We start from the raw sequence: 24,331 nt of genomic DNA, 5'->3' as shown, positions 1-24,331 counted from the left end.
AGAGACGCATAAATAAATAACATAATATCATCCATTTTTGAACAACCTGGAAAGTCGTTTCTGTTAATGAGCAACAGAGTTTGGCAGGGCTGGAAATCACAACCAGTGACCTTCTCGGATGACAATGAACAGTTTAAATGCCAGCCACTAGGTGGCAGTAGCACCACATTGTCATGAGCGTAGGAAGGCCACGGCGACCGATTTCAAAAGCAGGGTTCCAAAAGTAGGCGCTGTGAAAAAGATTAATGCATAACTCCAGCCTCAAGGCGCACAAACAGAATGGATGCTGAAGCTTAGCACAGTGACTAAAACAAGATTAGAAGCAGTGAATGAGCCCTGGCACTAATTGTTTTCTCTAAATCATTCGAATATGCAGCACCTAAGAAAGATGTGTGACATTGCACTGTACCTTTTGCCAGTAAATTCTGCTTGGCCTTTCTTATTGAAGAAGAATCTTGAATCGCTGTAGCCCCAGCCGTTCCATTTCATGACCTCCTGCCTGGGGAAAAAAAATACATACGGACACAGGTTAGGATAGCAATGCATGGGTCTTAATCTGTTTGGACGTGATTTGAAGCACCATCACTAGAGGAAGTTAGAAAGACACATGTGAGGATTATTCCTGGGTGTGGCGGTAATTTGCTACCACAACTCCTTTGGGCTTACACTGGGATGGCGTAAGCAATTTCCCCAAGACTGAAAAAAATAAATATCCTTTTTTATAATCTAAGACCTTGTGCAGATATTTAAATACCCATAGATATAGAATATTACTAAGAATTCTCATAATTTTAGTCACTCATTCTCAGCCTCTTTATTTGTCTTATGTGAGAGGCTGCAGACAGACACACCTACAATATTCCCTGGTTGCCTATCACAATAAAATGCTTTGCACTCAGGCTTGCAAATGCACTGCTCATATGGAAATACAGAAGTGACTTATTCAAACAACATATTCATCAACAGAGGAAGCTAGCAGACACTCCCTGAGCTGTTAGCCATTTTCATTCAAATATGACAAACTACTTTACATTAATGGCACCTATCAGGCATTCTTATCCGCCGCTAGTTTGAATACTGCTGTTTTTATCACAAGGTCCCAGTGTGTGTGTGCTGAACACAGAAGGTAAACTCAGCCATCCATTTAAATGGCACATAAACACTGATCATACTTTGTGATTTGGAAAGAAGATATGGTATTTAAAATGCAAATCCTCTGCTACTCTATTATTGTACTCTATTGTAATATTACCATCAGTTGTCTACATTTTCTGCTGCACTTGGACTCGATGCAGAAACGATACAACCACTCAGAGATCAACTATAACTCATGCGTCACTTGGGCTGGCATGCTAGCACAGTAAAGTAAAAGCCATTATTAAGATGAATGCCAGCCAAAATGGACTTTCCTATAAATTACGACATAATGCAGAAAAAAAGAGTGACACACTGAGTCACTTTGATGAAGCCTCACCCCGACGGATAGGCTGCAATCGCTGCTGAACATACCGGGAAAGAAATGTATCAATAAATGGAGCATGGGTTTGGTATGGCCACTGTGAGTACACATAACCAACATTCCTACTAAAGTCACCAACAAAGAATTCCAGGCCATTATCAAAGACTGTGTTTAAAGGCAAAACAGTAGGTTTTGATAAAGTGCTTTTGATAAGCTGAGTTCTTTCCAGCCTGTGTGGATCTCAACTCAGACTCCACACATTCAACATCTGTTGCTTGTCTGGCCGTCCTGGAATTGGGATCCATCTTCTGTCTCTGTTCCTGAGCTTTTCCTTTTTTTCCCCCTTCAGGATCTTCTTTTAGATAGTTTGTTTCTGAGCAAAAATCTCTTCTAAGAATAGAGGATGCCATATGTTGTGCAGACAGTGAGAAAGATCTGCAATTTATCATTTTGAAGGACCTAAAAAAATTGTCGTGATGTCATTTAGTTGGACGTTTAAAGAAAAGAATGTGTGAAGAAACTAATTTTTTTCAAAAATTCAAAGCTTCCTTTAAAAATATAGATTTTTTTGTCTATATAAGGCGTGCTACAATTTTCAGACATTTTGCATTCAAACTTCTTCAGCATGTTTTCAGACAATAATGATGCTTGTCTGGACAGAAACAAAAGAAACAAGTCGTGGATAAGGTCAGTTGGCATTAGTTTATGAGGTGAGATGAGGTTACACATATTATGCCTTAGTGTTCTGTAATTGAATTCAAAAGAACTTCAAACCACATGATGAAAAATAAAACAAACACCTTTATAATATATTTTCAACACTAAATGACTGTTACATTGCAGGTTTGTTCCATTACGACACTGAGCTTTTGCTATGTGCGCCTAATAAACTGGTTAAGTGCATGGTCTTCATCGAAGGCTGCTTTTAATCAATATGAAAATATAAGTGGATAAGTCTTCAACACTGCATCAGAGGTGTTTGCAATAGCTGAGAAATGCTTTGAGTGAAAAATCGCTAAGACTGGAGACCACACACCAGCAAATCAGGATTTTTGCTTGAAAGCACCTCACTAGTCATGCAAGAAAGGTGCTACGAAGAATGTCAGCAAAACTGCAGAAAAGCTGTACGGAGGAAGTCTGTTTGGCAGCTATCCAAACAAAAGTGTGACAATGTGTTATTTTATTATTACGCCATGATAGTCGGTTAGGTTCAATGAAACAAAAGGCAGAAGTAGAGATCCTATCTGACCCAGAGCACATGTTCAAATTTCATCACACTGATATATCCTGTGCTGTTAGATTAAAATATCCGTTGGTTTATAAGTTTGTCCTACATTGCTGTCCTGTTTAATTCTGTTAAATCATAGTGATTGGAATGGACAAACTTGCTGTTTAACTATGCACAATCCTGTTGTGCGTACTCTCTACTATCAAGTGTAACATTTAGCAAAACAGACAAGACCCCAAGACATAATATTTTGACACACTGTCAGTGTCATATTGTCCAGAACAGGACGTGATGCACTTCACAAGGCTAAATGAACAAAACTTTGGAGTTTCTGCTGTTATCTCACACTGACACTAGATGTCAGTACAGTGTGTTAGCACTTCTTCAAGACGAACCAGCTGCCAATAGGTTGAAAGTCAGACCACCACTAGTCCTGACCAATCAGATCAACAGAGGAGGCAGAAGTTTCACTGTCTGCTAGCACTGTTGTAACATGCTTTCCTCCTAAGGTGTGTTTCTTACCAAAAATAACATATTACTTATTCCCCTCACTGTAACCTGTTAGCATGTCTAAACAAACAGTACCAATCGAAACAAACCACATTGCTTATGTATTGTTACTAAATGACACAGTGGTTGAACCAAATATAATGTGACAGTGAGTGCTACAGTAGCCACAAATTGAATTTAACGTCGTCACTTCGATTCATATATTTTGCTATCTAAAGCTTTATTCGCCAGAAAAACAGCCATGTCAACACTCGTGATAAGCTTTTCACACTCTCACAGATACTGAAAATGTGTTCCCGTGACAAATGAGACGATATATTTTAAGCTACAGCTGACCAACTTCGAGAAAGTCGACCACACCAACTCCTGAACCCAACCGCACCCACTCTGTAAGAAATGAATGGCTTCTCTGTCGCCTGCAAACATTAGCTAGCAAGCTAACTAAAAATGCACCCGAGCGACGTCTGCCAGCGTTATTTACGTTTGGGGAAGAGAAGAAAGCCAGTCTGTCATTGCATGTCGCTCTTTGTTAGCCGGTAACCCACTGATGTTTGACTTAATTAACTAGCTAAAGCCACAGAGGATGGACCCCTCGTCCACCGCTCCATCACAGCTTTGTACCTCCTCCTCGGCACGGTCTTCTCCTCGCCGGGGACATCTGCCCGGCTCCCCTGGGCTTTGCACTCCGCGGCGACGATGGCCGAGCTACCGTCCGCCGGTCTCTGTAGATGCCCGGCAATTCTGCTCAGTCTCTGCTGTGCAATTCGCTGCCTGTCGGAGCTGCCGCCGCCGCTGCTGTTGGACGCCATGCTGCTTCCGTGTTTGTGAAGGGAGGGAGCGGATCCATGAGCGGCTGTCAGGGGTCAGCAGGGAAAGTGTGCTGCGTTCAGGGGCCCGCAGGAAAAATCAAGTTCCGTCCGCGTGAATTACACAGAAGGCTCAAACCCGGTGATTAGAGAAAAAGGGGTTTCTGTTTCCAGGTTTGGAGAGAAAGAGCAACGAGAACACTAGAACATAATTATAAGAAAGTGGGGTAAAACGTGGTAACACGCCCCTCCGCCATAATTCCCCTCCTGCCCACTAAATACCGTAAATTTATGTCTTTTCTCGGATCATAGCGGCCTAGCTAAGCTTTAAATAGCATTGAAATGGCTATACTGGTTTGAGGAAATAAAAAGAAGTGGTTGTGAGGTATGCTGGGGAAATGTTTTCACAAACCGAATTAAGATTTGTGTTATTTTAATGAATAAACGCATACAAGGTTTTTCCAAAGTTTACACCACAGTCTTGGAGGCTTATCTATTAATTTGCCCCAAAGTAACTTTTTTTTTTAGTAAAATGTGGCAATGTCAAAGTAAGACTTATGACATGGACATAAAGGATTTTACTGTATGTTCACTGTAACCTTGTTAATGTTACATTTGTAACAACCGGTGTACTCCATCAAATAATAAAATGGCACAATAGCGACTAAGAATGTTGAGCTAATAGCATTGTGCTATATTAGCTTGTTTGCATTAGCTAGTTAGCTAGCTAGCTTAAATTCTTTTTTATTGTAGGCTAAACATGCTGCTGATCTGACATTATTTTTATGTCAAGAATTTAAATATCAGTTATGTTAAAGTTATAACTTATATACTCTATTAATTCTAAACTAATCAGACATGTTTTTTTTTAAATAGTTTAGTTAGCTAATTTACACTGAAGCTAAAGTAAGGGCAACATCAAATAAATATATAACAAGTTGTGTTAATAAAATGACTCATAAGATAAGATTGATTTTTGGACATCATCCCCAGGTTATGGGGGGTTTCATTTTATCATACCAACATTGTAGTCTGTTATAATTTCCTTAGTTTTGTTAACCTAGACATGCTTGTCTTAGTCATTTACATGTTTCAAATATATCTATTTTAAAAGAAAATAGACAATGTTCCTAAGAGAGAATGTCTTAACCCGATTTACCCTATCATATCATAAATATCAGAAGTACTGGCTTTAAGCATTTATTATGCTTTGAACCTAATTATAAATTTAATAAAGTCGATTGACAAACAGGTTGTAGCTTCAAATGTGAGCATTTTCTGCTTTCCTCTGTGTTAGACAACAGTAAATTAAATATATTTGGGTACTAGACTGTATAGTTTTGACAAAATAAGCCCTGGAAATTCTAGGTTCTGAGAAAAAAAATCAGCAGATTAATCAGGAACAAATAAGTAATCCTTAGCTGCAACCTAAATAGTTAAATGAATCTGAGTTTTTGTGCATGTTTTTAGGTCAGGACAAATATGACAGAATGGCACTCCTGGCTGTAATTATAGTCGGGTTTGATATTAATGTGTTTATGGTTTCTGTTTTATTGATCTCATTCTCTTTATTCAACCTTTTAACCAAGCAATTGCGAATACTGACGCTTTTTTATTTATTCTGGACAAAAACTTTACAGAAGGCACGTGAATGCACCCTTTAATGCATTTCCCAGCATGCCTTGCAATATAGGACTGGTTGCATATGCTCAGGGACTGTTGAGGTTGGAATTTACAATCAGTTTGCATGGTTGTTAGGGGACAACAAAAGAAATTCAACCCTTTTGGTTTTACTGCATGGAATATTTAACAGTTTAACAAGTTTCCCAAGTGAAAATTACACATGGGGAAAATTATCCAATGGAAATTAACACCAATCTTGACTTGGCCTAGAATGACGTAGAGAAGTGGAAAGTGGACAAACAGTGGAAACATGCAATTGATTAAGCATTTGAGCTAAAAGTCAGATGTTGGAATTATCTTCACTGTTTTGAATTATTGTGCTATAATAACTCTGGTAAGCTAAATCCACATTATTAGCTGAGGCTAATGTTTTTTTAATAGTATCGTGTAGAATAACTCAAGATTTATCTGTCTTTATTACTGGAGCATTATTACAAAGTCAGTAATCCTCATGTTTAGGCCTTTTAATGTCATTGTAAACTCGAAGCTGTGACAGCGCTGTTTACCTTTCTGCTTCACCTCCATTCAGTCACCTGACCAGCATGACTAGTGTTTCCATATGGTACACAGCGCTGCTATTTCAGTAATGATTTACACAAAATTGCCGTGCATAAATAAATGAATGAACAAATACAAATCAATCACATTAAAATTTTCAGCAGAAAAAAGACAGAGACTGTGAGAAATGCTTAAAGTACAGAGAGGCTTTATTTGAGAAAACAGTTCATGTCTGCAGACACATCACATCATGCTATAAAGCAAAAAGTCCAGATGTTTGAGGATTTATTTCGCACAGGTTAAAGTTTTAACTCCCAAAACAAAGTTCTGTAATGCACTGACTGCAGGCAATCAGAGTCTAAGTGTATCACAGAACTTTATTTGGAAAGCCACAGTGCCACCTCATAGGTTTGTCCTTGTGTGGAACCTTATCCTCCTCATGACTGGGTGCTCCTTTAACCTGCAGCCAAGCACAAAAAGCAAGGGAAAATGGGACAGCCATGTTGTATTATCTCCTCTTTTCTTACAGCATTGACTTCAATGCAAAATCTAGAAATATCCCAGAGAAAATAGCTGACGAAGACTGGAAAGCAGGATGTAGCTAAGACCTGAACGCTTGAGGGCCTACAGAAAGCCTTGCTGTGTGGTGGGTCCTCCCTAGAGTCACACAGGTAAAGCAGACCAGGTGGAGTCTTTTTACACATTGTGAGCTCTATAGAAATGATTGAATGGCTAAATATTTTCAGGCATGTGCAATAGTTAATCCTGTCGTACACCCTCCCCCTTAAAATGATCCTTAAGTGTATTTACTTACCGCTTCAAGCTTCACCATCTGGATGATTGCAAAGTTAACCTTTCTCTATATTGGCAGATATATTTAAAGCTTACAGTTTTTGGTGCTATGTTCCTTTTAGGATTATTTCACTCCTCTACCACCGTGTCATTAACTGCTACCTGTTGAGCTTTTACAACTTTCTAGATTGAACAAGCCCGGGAGAATGAGTTATTCACTAAACTATGTAGGCAGATATGACAGCAATGAGGAAAGTGCATGAGGCCAGCTGAGCTCCAGGAGTATTAAGTTCTATCAGTTTGAAGGTAGTTAGGAGACTTCATCAGCAATAAACTGACAGCAACTTCACAAGTGCAAAATAATGCAACAAAGCAAGTGCTGTCACGTCTCAGCCATCATCTTGACAATGATTTGCTTAACTAGTGGTAGAATAAAGACAAAGTAAGTTCTGCAAGTCATACTGTACCTGATGTAGGTAGACGCAAGGGACCAGCTGCAATCCAACACGAGGGGCAAACGGTCTGGATCATAAAATGCAAAAGCAGAAAGCGAGTTGAGGACATTGCAGGCCACGGCTGGATTCACAGTGCAAACGTCTGTTTTCTCTGCGGTTGATGTCCGTCTGCGGACTTGCAGCGCTCTAATCGTAAGGTGGCCACCGCCGCTTTTACCTTTTCTTCCCCCAGTGCTGTGCAGTTCACTATATGCAGCTGGAAGAATGTCGACGTGGAGCTGCCAAACGTGAACGCGTGCTCATGAGCGCGCACGAGAGGGGGGAAAATAGGCTTTTTTAGTGTAATTTCACGCAGTGGCACAGTGAGCTGCACTTCAGTGTGAGCCTCTTCACAGATAGGTGCTACAGCCACGACTAAGTCCGTCTTATTACCCTGACATATTTCAAAAGCCACTTAATTACATCTCGATCCGACTTCTTACTTACGCCGATGTGACAGAATGGTTCAAATTTAATTACATGTGAGGGTTTTTCGTTTTATATTGCTCTTGACAAATTTCTTGATTAATCTTGGATCGACTATCGCGAGGTCACTGATAATTTACAATAAAGGCACAGCCTGCTAACATCTCTTCTTTGGCCACTAGTCTTGAAAGAAATATTATTTCAATGAGTAAAAGTTGAAATAATTAGACTTACATTCAAATTTCATTAAACTACGTGGTAATATCAACAAACTACTTACATCAAAAGTAGTCTCAATGGAAAATAACTTTCATTTAGAGCATTATCCTAGGTTATATTTCTGAATTATCAACAGATAGATAAATGTTTAAGTAGTATTTTAATGCTACAGTTCATCAGTGTGGAACCGCATTTCACTGCTGGGTAGAACAGTGCCTGTAGTGGAAAAAATGTCCAGACATTATACATTAATTTAAGATGTAATGGAAGAATTTATTTATTACTTTAAGTCTCACAAACAAAACCATACTCGAGTAAAAGTCCCATCAGCAAAATTTATGTAAAGTAACAAAAGTAAAAGTACTTATTATGCGCCAAAGGGAATTCAAATACTTCATTTTTCCAATATTACTGATTACTTTTTGCACTGTTGAGTAGTTAAATCTATAACTGTGTTTATTAACACTATTTCAGCAGCTTAAATCATGTGTTTTATGCAAAAACATCTAACTGGCAACTGCAAATGCCAGTTAAATACAGTAGAGTTGAAAGTGTGTTTTCCTTTTGATGAAGTATAAATTAGAAAAAAAATGTAACTACATGAGCTCAAAATGATCCTTAGTTTGAACAATGAATGTAGTAACATTTCAGGACTGTACAGCATTGCATCATATTTTGTAAATGTGTTGTCTGTTTTATCTGTAAAATTTTAACCTGCAAAGTAACTTAGGTTGACCAGTGTCAAGTAAATGAAGTACAAACTAGAGTATTTCCTTTGAAAATATAGTGGCATAGAAAATACCATCAAATACAAACACTTCAGAATTACACTTTTAGCGTGAAACTTCAGATAATGTGCAGATTTTGGGCTAATTCTAAAATGCAAAGGTAAATATTGTTGCCACTGTCGTATTAGGAGTAACTTTATGTATAAAATTCATTAATGTATTGTAATTATTTCACAATGTTAGCATTATAACAGCATTATAAACAACCAAAACTGGATCGGTTCCAACACCAATCACATCCCTCTACAGGATAAAGTAGTCATAGTACATGGATGGATAAAAAAAACATAAATATTGCATCAAATCTAGTGGTGGTAACTAAATACAAGTACAGTTTTGACGTACTTACCTTGACAGATTTTACTTACGTGCTTCCAGTTTATCTTATTTTGCAATTGTATAATAAAGTAAAAGGGACTATTGTACTGTAATTTACATTTGTGTAACACTTCCAAGAATGTGTTGCTGTATCTGTTAGGGTTTTCAATACAAACTTTACAATAAAGTAATTAAACGTGATATGTTTTTCTACGTTACGGCAGGAGTAGCCAAAATTAGCTCGGGTTAAATCATACAAAAGTGAGTGACAGTGATTCTAAATATATAACAGTATACATTGACAGTGTTCAGTCTGTATGTGCAGTGATTACTGTTACTGCAGGTACTTAAAGACCATTGTGTAGCTGACACTGGGGTGACATTTAAAGTCTAACCTTGAATGCAGGACTTTTATTTGCATTCCAGTCAAAGCGTTTTTCCCCTAACAGTTTTGTGATGGTCTCCCATTGCCATTGTGTGACTTAAAGGGACATTAGGGCCCCAGGGCCTCCAGCTCCACACTGACCACCAGCAGGGGGCGCTATGCACCAAATAAACTCATGATGACGGACTTAAAATATAAACAGTTACTTTAGTTTTAGTTTTGCTTTTAGTTTTTGTAAGAGCAGGTTGATGAAAGGCTAGAAATGACCTATGCACAAAATGCAGGTTGTAATGTATTTATTTAACAACTTTTTCAACTTTAAAGCACAGAAACGTGTTGTGTAATATTTTTCCTCTGGTGTAACATTGCACTATCTGCCGAGCCAGACCGCCCCCATGCGCATGCGTACGCGGCGCTTATCTCCAGCCTCATGGCCGCCGTGAGGGGGACGATCCCGTGGGCAGGGCCAGCACTGCCGTGATGCTCATTAGATTTGGAGGAAGCAATATTTCCCTTAGCTCAGCTGCCGCGACGGACTATATTGGCTTCGGACCGCTCGCCATTTTAATCAGCCATTCGAGGAATAACACAAACATTTATCAGTGATAAGACGTCTTTTTTATACCGGCGGGACAGCTCTCCATGATGATGGAAATGGAGGTGATGCGTTCCAGTCAACAGGTAAATAGAGTATTTCTACTTAGAAAAAAGTACTCCCTGGGACAGACAGACTGGCTGACATGGGTTGTCAACTTCCCTTTTTGTAAGGAGACAGAGTTCAGATAAACTTTTTCGTGTTTGTTACCCCAAACTGAATGACTAATTTGTTGTGACAGTCAACTTATGGCGTAGTTAATGAGTTGTAGCTCCGCCACCGCTAAAGATATTAAGGTTTGCCCTCTGTTCTGCAAGTCATTCCCTTGTGACGCTTTTCCTCGACCGGAGAAAATACACAGGATGATAATAATGATGTGGTCGATTTTCAGAATAAAATTGCCTTGTTTGTTTTATACCCACAAGTTTGGTAAACACAAAAAAGCTCTTGAGCTGCTTCTCGTAACTGTGTCCCTCCTCCTCCCCCTTCCTCCCAGCATGTGATCCCATATCTGATACAGTCAAGCCTCTGACCACCGTGGTAATTTTATTTTCTGGTTGATTTTATCACGTAAAGGAACCAATGAAATGCAGCCTTGGCTTGTGTCCCCACATATGTTTATATACAGTGAATGAAATGACGAACTGAGCTTTTAATGTGAGGTGGCCTTACATCTTTAGTGCCAGATTAAACCTGTCACAAGAGAGGGTCAGTGGTAGTACGAAGTTGACTGATGAGGGCCTAGAGTGCTGTTTTGGAACATGTGCAGCTGTGTTTCATCATCCTCGGTCAAGGGTGGATGTCCACTGAATTGTGAGGCCTCTTGTGTTTAGCTGTAGAGAGGTAAATGAACAACCCACACTAATAGCACACACACTTTGTGGCCACAGGATCCATTAGCTATTAGCCTGACTTTTGGTTAATAATATATCTGTGTTTTTGAACATGTATTTTTCTTGCTGAGCACATTTTGGCTCCATTTCAAACTGAAGTCTGTCTAGTATCGTTGAGTATTGTCTGGTAGAGAGATCTGGGAAATCCAAGTCGTTTTCTGAGGCAGTTTCCTTGTTCTCGTGCCAGTCTGTGTCTTGTGACAGTTGTGTTTCGATTCGCATACATGATCTCATCCGCATGTACACTGTCTGTTTTTTATTAATACAGAGTATATGCAGGATATTTGCTGAGTTACTTTGATTCTGTGGCATTTTATAACAGCATTTCATATCTGTGACAGTGAGAGTGGTGACTGAGCTTCCATTGTATGGACAACAGACCTTTTTTTGTGACAAATGATTGTTGTTTTTTTTTCGTTTGAAGAGACTCGTATGACTTGTCCCACAAGCTTATAAGGTGTGACAGGAGTGTGTTTTTTTAGTTTGGAAAACATCAGTGACCTCAAGTAGTGTGTTCAGACATCCCACATAGGCATTTCAGGGACTTCCTCATTCCTGCAGAAGCTGTAATTTTTGGTTGTGTGCTCACCTCTCTGTCGGTGAGTCTGATTTATAGTAGGCAACCTTAGTAATGTGTAATCCTTTAGCGGTCATGCTGCTGATGCAACACAGAGGCAGAAAGGGTTAGTGGGTTTTTATTTTGAAACGCCATAGTTGTATTAAAAAAACCTTGTCAACAATCTCCTAAAGTATTTCTAGGTGACTGTATGCCATTATTATTAGCTAATAAAGGTTTATGACGCACCTTTTTTTTCTCTACAGAGAAACATGAAAACACTTTCACATCCTCTTTATTGTGCATCGTTCTGCTTTGTACTTCATTCTCTCTTAGTTCCTTCTTGGCTTCTTCCAGGCTGTGTCTTTTCTGGCCGTATAAGTGAAGATTATAAAGCCTAGCTCACAAGTTATGTTTATACCCGAATCTGAGGAAGAAACAAGTCACATGTTTTCTCAGATGTTTTCTTATGAACCACCATTTTGGCTTTATGCAACATCCGAGGGCCTTGTGAAACAGTTTCCTTCTGTAAATAAATTCTGGTAAAAGAGACATGAAGATAGCAGCATGATTTATGTTTAGACATTCTTGTTTAAAAAGGCAAATAACATCTGGCCTATGAGCGGAAATTTACAGGAAATGGTATTGAAATAACCTCATGGTTGTTTGTGAGCCGGGCCAAATGTTCTGAGTCGTCAGCAGCCTAATGTGTAAATACTAAACTTAGGACAAGATTATGGAGTAGTATTGTAGTTAGATCACTTCATAAAAGCTGTAGTTATTTACTTGAAGGCAAAACAAGGGTGAAATTAAGGAAATAAGGTTTGTAATTCTACCCAGCAACAGATCTACACAATTCCCATTTTCTTTTGATTGCATTTTATCACTTTGATAGTATTTCTGATACGATGTCCTTATGTTATATAAGAGGCACTTGAACTATAATGATTCTGTATTCTTGAAGGCAAACTTTACACACCTTTTATTGATCTGATGTTAAAGTGCTGCAAAATATAAGTGTGATTTGAGTCAACTAATTGAAAACGACATGATCATTTCGAAGTGGGCAGGGAGTATTTCATTAAACTACCTGACTGGGGGTTTGAATGTGACATACACATTCACACCTCAGTGTAATAGGATGGGTAATGACCACTGAGTATCAGATGAGGATACGTGGCTTCTGCTGGTGTGAGGTGGCAACAAGGGAAAAAGAGAAGTGCATTCATTATTCATGCGCCTTCTCCCCCTTGACATTTGTGCCAGTGTTGTTGTCTGTGCACAGATACTGAGGGACAGGGTGTGGCAGGTGCTACAGCCACGCTTCACAGCAGGGACTTTCTTCCTTGTTCCAATGTTGATCATATTCTCACTGCAGGACGGCATGGCTGCTCACAACTCTCTAAATGGATCTGCGGTTCTCTTTTCAGGACATGGAGATGATCGACATACTCTGGAAGCAGGACATTGATCTTGGTGCCAGGCGTGAGGTGTTTGACTACAACCACCGTCAGAAAGAGCATGAGCTGCAGAGGCAGCGGGAGCTGGAGGAGGAGAAGAGACTGCATTTGCTCCGGGAGCAGGAGAAGGCCCTGCTGGCACAGCTACAGCTAGACGAGGAGACGGGAGAGTACATACCTCGTCCGCCAACCAGCACGCCTCTGCAGTTGGCTGTCACACCTCTCGGGGTTACACAGGTACACACACATGCCATCATTAGTCATGTCAGAGGTGGACCACTCCCACCTCTTTTGATAGGCTCCAGCTGTGTAGTAGCTAGGTAACCACCTCATCCTGTGTAATTACAGAAACACAGGTGGCTGTGTAGTTTTGCATTGGTGTACTCTGCTCCAGAAACTACTCTATAGAGACCTAAGCACTATAAAAATCAGGTGCCGTTTTTAAAGTTGGTGTGCCACAAAGGATGCTAGGTGATAAATTTAACAGCAAGTACTTCAATTTCTGTTGCAGAATGTGAGCTTCACAGAGGAGAATGGTGATGCAATGTCACTTGATGAATGTCTGCAGCTACTGGCAGAGACTTTAGAGGCTGTAGAGGAAACTGAGGTAAGAATATTGGCTAAATTGTTGCCACAAATAACAACCTTTAACTCGACTTTTAGTTGTATAGAACTGTTATGTATGTATGCATGTATTTTTTCCTTACAGACTGCTTCAGTTTGCCTGGACACTCCTGCCGTTTCAGTACCCATCAGCAGCAACATGATAATGTCCCCCGAGCAGCCAGCTTTATCGCCAGCCACCCTCTCCCCGGGTCATATGCCGTCACCCCAGAGGATGTCTCCAGACTTGGAGCAGGCCTGGATGGAGCTTTTGTCCCTCCCTGAGCTGCAGGTACAATGCATGGATTCTACCACCTCAATGGCATCACAGTCTGTGTTGTGGAACAAATACCCAAAGAATGTACGAATAGCAGGAACCCGGCATTAGAGGACAAACACTGTTTTGTTTGCCCTATGAGAGTGGAGTCTCATATATGAGATGGGTGCACGCACATCATTCAGCAGCAATTAGCCTTCATTGTTAAGACCTTTTAAAGCATTAGAGAGGTGGGTGTTGAAGGTGTGATGCATTTTTTATAATTAATTGCCACTAGCTTCATCCAGCAGAACCAGAACACATCTTGTGCAGACAGGGTGCGGCAGGTTTGAAACCTTTGCTTACTGGCTGAAAGGTGGAGATTTGTGCAGAGTAGTTTTTTTTCAGTAGCTGCTTTATCAGCTGGGTTTCATTGCACCTGATATTTGCATTAGCTGATGGGTGCAGCCACTCGTTGCCTTGACCTCCCACTATGTCCCCAGACTGGACTCTAATCCTAGTCATAAATAGTATTGCGCTACTTGATCTGGCAAGCTGCTGATAAGACTCAGAAGTGAAAGTTGTATCAAATATGGGTTCAGTTCTTGAAAGCTGCTCAACGGAGATAAATGAGTCATTTAATCTTACCACAACACGAGCCCAGAAGGTTTAAACTACTGGATATCTAACTAGCCTTGGAAATCACTAAAATCTACCATGTGCTACAACCAGCCCTAGCACCATTTGTTTGTGAAAGACCAGTCAAATGGAACAACTGTATGACATAATGGTCTAGGAGTTACTATCCTCTTTAGTGAAGATTAAAGCTTAAGCTCTTATCTTTTCATGTCAAACTTATTTCAACACATTTATCCCCGGTTGCAATGGTGTCTGATGGCAACCATAATAGTAATCCCACTTTAAATGTGTGCCATGTGGGTTCATTGTATTTTTGCATAATGTCACAGATTTTGGAAATTCTGTAGGTGTAAATGGGAACACATACTGTACATGCATTCATTCCCATTCTTGTATTTTGCACAACAAAACAAGGTTTGGTTATTGACCTGCTATTTCTGTGTTGATTATATAAGTTTTAATGGTTCTATATTTTTCTGTTTCTTTTTTCTAGCATTGCTTGAGCATGCAAATGGAGGACACACTGGAGACCACAACTTATCCTCTTCCAAACAGTCCTGAAGTGCAGAATCCAAACTACTCCTTCTACCCCATGACCACTCTCACAGATGGGAATACAAACAGTTTAAATGTTGCTCCTGCAGAGTTTATAAATACATTTGATGGCTCCGTTCCCAGTATGGCTCCATCAGAGGATCTCCGCCAGATGAAAGCAAAAACCCCTCAGTTAAATGCTAACTTCAGTGCAGAACCTTTCTGTGACATATTCTATCCCAACACAATGATGGAAGAGACTGGTGGTCCGCATAGCATGGAAGAAAGTGACGACACCACCATGTCTGATGTCTCAAACAAGGCCCCCTACACAACCATGGACCTTTACAGTCTCTCGCCCGGAGATGCCTTTGACCGAGGCAAACAGAATTTAACCCCAGATCTGCCCGACTCAGATTCTGGGATCTCTGCACACCCAAGTCCAAATTCTAGCTCACCTGGGAAGTCGCTTTATGGAAGTGGCTCCTATGGTTCCAGCGATTCAGAGATGGAGGAGATGGACCACAACCCTGGCAGTGTAGAATCTGACTACTCTGAGATGTTTTCGTTAAATTTCCACCCTGATGATCTTGAGCAGGCAGGTTCTATATCTACACTCACTGGGCAGCCTCATCAGCAGGAAAAGAAACCCAAACACATCAAGGTGGACCCAGCAGAAGAGAGTGGTCACAACAACGCTCCCTTCACCAAAGACAAGCAGAAGAAACGGTCCGATGTGCGTCTCTCCAGAGACGAGCAGAGGGCTAAGGCCCTCAAAATCCCTTTCACCGTTGACATGATTATCAATCTGCCCGTTGATGACTTCACTGAGATGATGTCAAAGCACCAACTGAACGAGGCCCAGCTGGCCCTGGTCCGTGACATACGCCGCCGCGGCAAGAACAAGGTGGCTGCACAGAACTGCCGCAAACGCAAGATGGAGAACATAGTGGGCCTGGAGGGTGACCTGGATTCACTGAAGGAGGAAAAAGCACGTCTGCAGAGCGAGAAGAGCAAGAACATCACAGACCTGAAAGAAATGAAGCGGCAGCTCAACAGCTTGTACCTGGAGGTCTTTGGTATGTTGAGAGATGAGAAGGGGAACTCCTACTCCCCGTCGGACTACTCCCTGCAGCAGTCAACGGATGGCAGCATCTTTCTTGTTCCTCGAATTAAAAAGACTTATAACAGCAAAGAAAACCACTTATCTTCTTTGTAATATGGTACTACATTATCATAGTATACTATGCAATAACTTTGTAGTCACTCAGCTTTAAGCATTAGTAGCCCAGCAGAACTATTGTATAGTTTTTGCTCACATCTCTTGAATGTTGTAATATTTTTGATATTTTACTTCTTTTGTACTCCGATACTCAGATTCTATAACCAATAGTTTGTAAATATAAGCATTACTCGTTTGATTGATAAAAATGTTACTGTATGTGTATATATATTGTATATATCATATTTCTGTATGCTGATGATTGAAACAATCATTGTTAACTTACTTTATAACTTTCCGTTTATGATTTGCTGCCCAGTTTAAAAAAAAATAAAAAATCTGACTTCAGTGCTTTTAAATAAAGTATTCATATAGCTAGAAGGCCTCCTGTTTTCTGAAAGCAGAACATTATACAGTGTACTCTGGCCACAGCCCATAACAGATTGATGCCAGATGGATATATAGTCTAAGGAATGGTTGCATAACTTACCACATGTTCAAGTCAGTTCTTGACTTGAAGGCTTGACCGAAGGGCTTACAAAACAGCAAACAAATGGAATCTTGTACTGCAACAAAAGCGTCATCGGTTTAAACCACTTTCACAATCTGCTTGCGTTTTATTAGCTTGTTTGTATAGTAACCTAAATCTTTTAATTCTTTAAAAAGCCTGGCAAAAGAAATCACACCCACTGCATTCATTATGGCACACAACAAAGAGCACGATTGTTTAGCTACAGTAGAGTATGCACAGTGTAAACCATGCATGAAAAAAATCACAATGGTCCAACAGGCAGGCATATTCAACGGCAAAGGCCTACGCAATCATTATGCCCTCTACACACACTTTTGCACACAGGCAATACCTTTGATCGCCAAGCCCATTTTCTGCATGACCAAAAAGAAAAAAAAACAGTTGAGCAGGGTAACAAACCCAAGGGCATCTGTGAATAAAGTAAATCAAACAGTAAAACCCTCTGATAACATTTACACTTCACAATAAGTCAAACATTTACAGCTCGATAAACGACTGTCAAGTTCTCTTCAGAAATAAAACACTCGCCTCATAGAAAATGTTTTTATTTAAAAACACAAATCACACTACACATTTTGCTTCAAAAAGAAAATACTTCATTGACACTGGTGTGTCTTTACCAAGCAGAGGTTCATTCTGTCATCAAGTCTGGTCACTCTACATTCCTCTGCAGAAATGCTATCCTGTAACTGATATGGAAGGAGCAGACACTTTTTGTTTTAATGCTTGGGAGCCTCACCTATGAGCAATCTGAAGAGTACAAAATGCATATATTAATTTAATCAAAGATAATAAAATATAATGTAAATATTGGTATGGAGAAATCCTAAAAGTCTAATTAATCCAAACTGTAAACATATTTTCATCAAGATGACTGAAATAATTCTACAGCCCCTAAATACTACAGATGCAAAAGCAGGAGCTCTCACTTTTAGGGGAACCTTTAAAAATGTCCTCCACTCCCCGATACGCTCAACAATTTTTGTTCTATTCAGGATGGTACTGGGATTTACACAAAAGACATGACTCCATTGGAGCTTTGTTGGTTTTGCTGTTTTGAAACCTGATCATGTAGGTGCCGATTAGGAGCTCTTTTACAACCCAAGTAAGAATCCGCCTTTCTTCAATAAACAGCCTTTGATCGAATGATCAAGATACCTAGAGATTAAAGTGCTTATCAGTTATTTACCTCACTCCCAACAGGTATTGCCACACATATCATTCTCATATTTCATTACTCATCAACTATTTTTGATAACTGGTTAATCGTTAATTTTTCAACCAAACCCAAAATTTCAGATATTTGTTCGATACTCTCAAATGTGAGGATTTGCTTCATATATTAGAGAAAATCTATCTTTAGGTTTACTGCACAAAACAAGACATTTGCACCTACTCTTAGCATTTTCTAACATTTTAAAACCAAACAATGGATACAATTAAGGATTTTCTTTAAATGTAAAGTGACCCTGTTTGGTCACATGTGGTTTTATCACCGTCTACTTTAATTACCTGGCTGACAATATGCACACTAAATCATTAAAACATTTTCTCAACTCAGGGGATGAGGTATACAAGTTGATTCTGGCTGAGGTGGAGGAATACTGGATGTCCTCTTGCTCAGTTTACCTTAAAAGACCCTTTTTGCTTGCACCTTGTATCATCACAATGTGCAGTTAGATTACAATATCAGCAGCCTTGGATAATATTTCAAAAAAAGTCTTACCCATCCAGAACCTTCCATGTTATCTGGTCTTTACAGATTTTCAGCAAGAAGAGAATGCCTCTTTCCACATCTGTAAATCAAGCAAAGTGGTTACTCTTACCTGCTCCATCTTCTCAAGTCAGCTTTTGTGAAATGTTCACTCCCTTTTCTCGTTAATGTCTGTAATCTAGTTTTTTTTTGCGGGTACAACTGCGGTATCTCTGCCTCAACAGGATCTCCAGTGTGTCCAGGACCTAGTCTTTCTTCGCTAGCACCAGCTGCTGGAGGGTTTAGCTAGCCTTGAAAGAGAGATAGATGCTCACTACCAGGCACGACACTGCAAGCTTCCTCCATGGTCGTTGTGCTCGATGCTGCCTTCTCCCTTCTCTCTCAAAATGCTGACTGGTCCACTGTGCTGGGGCTGAAGACGTCCTGTCTGACAGTCATCTGCAATCTTCCACACTAGCGATGCTGAGGGCCAAACTGCAGGTGCTTGTGGCTGTAATAATCCTACTCGCTCAACACTGGTATGAGTGCTGTTCCCTAGGACTACCCACAACTCCCTTTTCATTGACACTGGTAAGAAGTAAATGCACACAACATACATATATACACTACATCCTGTGAGAAAATTCTGGACAGGCTGATTTGCTACACTTCACAATGAGCAGGCAACAGTCAGATGAACAACTCATTCAATCTTTTTCTCAACCAATGACGCACTGAACCTCATGGTACTTTACTACACAATTTTATTCGGTCTTTTTTCTACTAATCAAAATATTTGAACAATCTAGAATTCGGTTTGCTGGGGACAAGAAGAGTGAGGGATTCCCTTAATTCTAATCCAGACTGCTTATAATTGTTGACACTGGTACTATGAAGGATTTACACACTGTGCTTTACATACAAAATCAAAATACACTTGACACTTGCAATTGAGTAATCATAATAACTTCAGAAAGAAAAAATGCGTAGTTCTAGCGTGTCTAAGGGCCTGATATAACTATGCTATTTGACAAAAACCAGGTTAAAAGACAAAGGATTAATTGGCCAGCAGAAAACTAACCCATATAAAAAGAAAAATAAAGATATTTAGAACTGACTTTCAGATAAAAAACAATTTACTCTTTACCCCTGATACCATAGGCACAATACATACACTTCAGACGCACAAAAGGAAAATTGCTCAATAGGGAAACATCTATCACAATTGGGGGGGGGGGTTTCATCTGCACTCATGTCTTGTGTATACAGTCCTTCTTCCATAAACTTCTCCGATTAGCTGCAGTAATGTCTGACTTGTGTGTTCCTCTAATGCTTTCAGATGACTGCCTCAAAGTAACCTGCAGCTTTCCTGACAACTCCTTTGCTCACCTCCTCGCCTCTCCTGCTAAGAACTGAAGCCTGTTGAATGGATACAGGATAGAACAAATAGTTATTCTGCACTTTCATGGGCTCACTCTGTACTGTGCTAGGTTGGTGGTGCGAAACTGAGAGCAACTTACCAAAACATGAAGTAATTAATATCGCCGTGAGCCGTAGCCACCTCCGCCGCCGCCGCCAGAGCCGTAACCACCTGCAGTTAAGAAATGACCACCACAAAATGTTTTTGTTATGAAACAGGAGAATTTACAATGTTACCTGATGTATCATCTTGGAGTTTGAGGGTAAAACTCACCACCATAGGGTCCACCTGAGTTTCTGCCACCAAAGTTGCCTCCCTTCATGGGCCCATAGTTGGACTGCTGTCCACCATAATTTCCAAAGTCATTGTAGTTTCCACCACCTCCGTATCCTGAAGTCGATTTTAAGAAGCAGCTTAATTTCAGGAGTCTACTACTGCATGTTTCCGATTTACATTACATCTAGAGCTCAATTTGCAATCAGAATTGATGACACGATAATCTTACCTCCATCATTGCCTCCGTAACCTCCATCACAGTTGCCTCCGAAACCTCCACCCTGGTTTCCGTACCCTGGACCACCACCTCCGTAGCCCCCACGGCCACCTCCATAGCCTGGTCCACCACCATAATTTCCTCCGGGTCCTATACAAAACAATGCAAATATACAATATAACCTTACTTAATACATGAATCTGTGGTTGATCACACAATCATGGTAGTGGTCCCTCTGACTTATGATCCCAAAATAGTCAAATTTACTACAGTTTACACTTTTTAACAGTAACACTGTATGGCAGCTTACCATTGTCAAAATCATCGTTATAACCGCCGCGTCCTCCACCATAGCCACCTGAGAAACAGAAACTGTAAGCTAAGTATTGTGCATGTTGCAGCTGAGACAACGTTCAAACCGATGTTTGTTCAACCTAAAACATTATTTCGGTTATTTGCTGTTGTTCAATATCAAGCTTTTGAAAAACTGCACTTCAAAAAAGGGGAAAATGTAAAATATTTGCCTTTTGTTGAACTTTCAGGAGACAAAAACTGTATTTTGAAAATGCAAAGACATGACTTTCAACATTTCACAAACATATATGCATGACAAAAAAAACAAAGATTTCTGCCACCTCTAGTGTTTTTAACAATTATTTTTGCAAACCTGCTCATCTGACCAACTGAGCTGTGACGTTACTGAGATACAACTTTTAAACATTTACAAATTATCAGTCCAGGACATACCACTATTATCGCGGGACCTTTATAGCTCTCAATCACGTTTTGGAATGTTTTGACTCCTAATGTCTGCCAACAGAATACCGAAACTTAACTGGAAACTATTGGCAAAGAGTTGGAGCCAGCAGGGTGTAACTTGGCACTGCCATGGCTGACTTGAGTGACTGGTTTTACCAGACAGTTGTAGTCACGTAGTATGTTGGGGGTTGAATTATGGCATTTTTTTGAAAGAGAGAAAAGAGACACTTAGTTTGGTGCCTTTAATGGGAATGCAAACTTTAATCTGGAATCTGCTTTATAAACGTTGAGTGATATTTTTGGTTAATTTGACACTGGATGGATTTTGAGAAATAAACACTGACACCAAAGTAGAAACAGGTTTCTGCTTTTCTGTTATTCAATTTATATGCAAATAGCTAGAAGTATATATATCTTGCATAAATACATATATATATATGTGGATGTGTGCTGTCTATGCTATTTACATCTAAATCACCTGACATAAAAGCCTAAGTCAGTCTGCTTTACTTTAACTGTTGTGTTTTCACCTCAGATTCAAAAACATCAATTTCAGTCAACAATAAAAATATGTTCAGATTGCACTATAATAATATAACTGTAAATGTGCCTGCATTGGTGTGGTAAAGACCAAAGATGTTTTCTTTATTTGACATGAAAATAATACCAACCTCGGCCAAAGTTGCCTCCACCTCCGAAATTACTACCCCTGCCCATGAAATTTCCTGATCCTCCGCTCCTGCCTGATATAACAAAAATTGTCATTTTTAATATGTTTATAGCATCAGTGAGCAGTCGACAACACACAATAACTGAGACTATAATTTTACTCTCCATCTGATGGCAATGCTTACCCCTGTTACTGGATATAGCGCTCATTTCCTGTTTAGACAGGGCTTTCCTGACTTCACAGTTGTGGAAGTTGATTGTGTGGAATTTCTGGGCTGTAAGCAAAAACAATATGCCATCATTTACTGCTCTGTGGTCACTAAGTGTCGACTTAACTCTGAAATCTAAACAGCTGCATACCGACAATTTTGTCGACAGTGTCATGGTCGTCAAAGGAGACGAAGCAGAATCCCCTCTTCTTCCCCGTGGAGCGTTCCTCCATGATGTCGATGCATTCAATCTTTCCGTATTTCTCAAAATACTCCCGAATATGGTACTCCTCGGTATCCTCCTTGATACCACCAACAAAGATCTTTTTCACTGTCAGATGGGCGCCTGGTTTGTTGGAGTCCTAAAACAAAATGTGACAATGAGCAAAGACTGAACTATAACACTGCTGTAGTCTCTGCTATTTGATCTGGGGTTTACTTCTTTACCTCTCTAGATACAGCCCTTTTGGGCTCAACAACCCGGCCATCGACTTTATGGGGCCTTGCTTTCATTGCATCATCAACTTCCCTTACAGACGAGTACGTTACGAAGCCAAACCCTCTTGATCGCTTGCTGTTGGGGTCCCTCATCACCTAGGAACAGCACAATGGTAAGAAGAGTTGAAGCCATGTGTAGGTAGGGTTTATGATCTTGTTATTTATGTTTGAGACAATATGTCCACAGATAATGCAAACATTACAAACCACACAGTCTGTGAGAGTCCCCCATTGTTCAAAATGGGCCCTTAAACTCTCCTCCGTGGTTTCAAAGCTCAGACCTCCAATAAACAGCTTTCTGAGCTGCTCAGGTTCTTTAGATTCACGGTCCTGTAAAAGCAAACAACAAACAATATTCCAACTATTGATTATACTTCAGAAAAGCAGTTATACAATCCTGGAGCATGTTACATAACATTACAGTCTCTGCACCAGACAAACACTACTACAGAGACATTTGTTATTACACCCCACTGACAGACATGACACCAGGCGATCATGTTACCACTGCTACTGAGGTGATAGACGAAGCTAACAACAAATTATATAATCGTGCAGCTGAGACAGGAAGATAAATGCATTGCACAGACAAGTTAGAACTTGGTCAATTTTACGAATGAAAATGTCAGAAAACCGCTGGGCCCGAGTAGGTGGAGGCCTGAGCTGCAGAACGCTAGCTTTGGCAGCTAACGTTAGCTTCTCTCACGCAGAGGCTCACTACTTCCATTACATTAACACAGAAGCTATGGCTAGTAATTTGTCCCAAACACAGTACAGAGAGAGTTTTCGTTTAACAAGCAACCGAAACCTTACACACTGCTCTCCTGTGAAACAAAAACCGAGTTAGCCTTCAGCAACTCAGACTTCCAGCTTAGCTTAGCCGCAGCGCTAGCTAATGAGAGCAGCGGTGGATTTTAAGCTCCATCAGAGCTATAGAGGAGCAGTACATTGCCACACAACAAAAGGCACCCTCACGTCAATGTTGCGTCTATGTTAAATATCAAGGGTAGCTTCCTGCATGTTGCACACAACCGCATTTAGTTTGCAACATTTGACAGCACCTCACCTCCATTTTGCAGATGTCCACAGGCGCAGAGCTGCTGACGGGGTCACGTGATGACAGAGGTCTGCTGATTGTCAGTCCGTCCCGGAATAAAACCATCAGAAGCTAAACTACGGCACAGTACATCTGCTATGGTTCATACATTTACACAGATATGCAAGAACCCTTAAAAGATCGTTTGCGATTAAAGAAACAAAGCATATTTTGTCTCATACAATTGAGACGATGATAATTTGCGCCATCTACTGGTTGAAGGGACTTGAACAATTTTCATGCAGCCACTAAACCATTCAGGCAGACCTCAGTCCACTGTAACTTGGAAACCCAATAAGAAATGGACCTACTGTTGGTTTGCATGAAGAAAAAGTTGAAAATACCCTCATTTAAGTTATTGTTTTATATTGTCAGTCTATAAGATAAGTGGCATTTAAAATGGTCATACCTTTGAATAATACTCTCCTGAATGGAACAATTGACCTGTCCCCTGAGCAAAAACGTGCTACTGGGCCTCTACTAGATCCAAGTCTACTACCCCACACCTGCACAAGTTCTGTTAAGTTCATTGCAGCTATTGTTCAAGTGTTGGTTAATGTTGACTGGAACAAACCCACCTTTATTTAAGAATTTGCAT

The 24,331-nt window shown here is 40.1% G+C and overlaps 3 protein-coding genes and 1 long non-coding RNA gene across 6 annotated transcripts in view; 1 reads left to right on the top strand and 3 right to left on the bottom strand.

The window, feature by feature from the left end:
- Window positions 1–4,063, bottom strand: part of agps (alkylglycerone phosphate synthase) — a 29,274-nt gene extending 25,211 nt beyond the window's left edge. Inside the window, exons 1-2 of the mRNA XM_022215122.2 lie at window positions 3,819–4,063; window positions 410–499 (exon numbers count right to left, since the gene is read on the bottom strand). Coding sequence (XP_022070814.2) covers window positions 410–499; window positions 3,819–4,006 — 278 coding nt within the window. The 5' untranslated portion in view covers window positions 4,007–4,063. The remainder of the gene's footprint in view (window positions 1–409; window positions 500–3,818) is intronic.
- Window positions 4,064–6,375: 2,312 nt separating this feature from the next.
- On the bottom strand, window positions 6,376–7,806 carry LOC110965926 (uncharacterized). Its single transcript, XR_002596708.2, has 2 exons — window positions 7,444–7,806; window positions 6,376–6,644 (listed from the first exon to the last, which is right to left on the bottom strand). It is a non-coding gene; the product is annotated as an uncharacterized LOC110965926 (long non-coding RNA).
- Window positions 7,807–10,028: 2,222 nt separating this feature from the next.
- Window positions 10,029–16,745, top strand: nfe2l2a (nfe2 like bZIP transcription factor 2a). Its single transcript, XM_022215119.2, has 5 exons — window positions 10,029–10,287; window positions 13,081–13,347; window positions 13,622–13,717; window positions 13,820–14,005; window positions 15,102–16,745. Exons 1-5 carry the CDS (start codon window positions 10,249–10,251, stop codon window positions 16,359–16,361), a joined length of 1,848 nt encoding a protein of 615 aa, XP_022070811.1. The 5' UTR covers window positions 10,029–10,248; the 3' UTR covers window positions 16,362–16,745.
- A 206-nt stretch (window positions 16,746–16,951) lies between these two features.
- On the bottom strand, window positions 16,952–23,865 carry hnrnpa3 (heterogeneous nuclear ribonucleoprotein A3). Of its 3 annotated transcripts, XR_007946778.1 has the most exons (12): window positions 23,704–23,865; window positions 22,845–22,967; window positions 22,587–22,733; window positions 22,291–22,501; window positions 22,116–22,205; window positions 21,933–22,004; window positions 20,813–20,860; window positions 20,515–20,652; window positions 20,283–20,399; window positions 20,110–20,180; window positions 18,623–18,692; window positions 16,952–17,305 (listed from the first exon to the last, which is right to left on the bottom strand). XR_007946778.1 is itself a non-coding variant. In XM_051959088.1 (11 exons), exons 1-10 carry the CDS (start codon window positions 23,797–23,799, stop codon window positions 20,125–20,127), a joined length of 1,098 nt encoding a protein of 365 aa, XP_051815048.1. In that variant the 5' UTR covers window positions 23,800–23,865; the 3' UTR covers window positions 17,426–18,692; window positions 20,110–20,124. The 3 variants fall into 3 exon arrangements, 2 of the variants coding, with proteins under 2 accessions (XP_051815048.1, XP_051815047.1); XM_051959088.1 differs by lacking the exon at window positions 16,952–17,305 and having other exon boundaries at window positions 17,426–18,692; XM_051959087.1 differs by lacking the exons at window positions 16,952–17,305; window positions 18,623–18,692 and adding an exon at window positions 19,337–20,008 and having other exon boundaries at window positions 23,704–23,864.
- Window positions 23,866–24,331: the final 466 nt, after the last annotated feature.

This window comes from Acanthochromis polyacanthus, chromosome 14 (genome assembly GCF_021347895.1).
Source record: "Acanthochromis polyacanthus isolate Apoly-LR-REF ecotype Palm Island chromosome 14, KAUST_Apoly_ChrSc, whole genome shotgun sequence".
Taxonomy (NCBI): domain Eukaryota; kingdom Metazoa; phylum Chordata; class Actinopteri; family Pomacentridae; genus Acanthochromis; species Acanthochromis polyacanthus.
The sequence above is the reverse complement of the archived record's forward strand: the minus strand, read 5'-3'. Positions and strand labels throughout refer to the sequence as shown.

What these genes read in the sequence shown, in the direction of transcription:
- nfe2l2a (XM_022215119.2), top strand. Translation starts at nt 10,249, where the DNA reads ATGATGATGGAAATGGAGGTGATGCGTTCCAGTCAACAG. An exon ending in AGGCTGTAGAGGAAACTGAG is followed by an intron (nt 13,718 to 13,819) that starts GTAAGAATATTG and finishes TTTTCCTTACAG; the next exon opens with ACTGCTTCAGTTTGCCTGGA. An exon ending in TGTCCCTCCCTGAGCTGCAG is followed by an intron (nt 14,006 to 15,101) that starts GTACAATGCATG and finishes TCTTTTTTCTAG; the next exon opens with CATTGCTTGAGCATGCAAAT.
- hnrnpa3 (XM_051959088.1), bottom strand. Translation starts at nt 23,799, where the DNA reads ATGGTTTTATTCCGGGACGGACTGACAATCAGCAGACCTCTGTCATCA. An exon ending in GGACTCTCACAGACTGTGTG is followed by an intron (nt 22,734 to 22,844) that starts GTTTGTAATGTT and finishes TGCTGTTCCTAG; the next exon opens with GTGATGAGGGACCCCAACAG. An exon ending in CGCTATATCCAGTAACAGGG is followed by an intron (nt 22,005 to 22,115) that starts GTAAGCATTGCC and finishes TTGTTATATCAG; the next exon opens with GCAGGAGCGGAGGATCAGGA.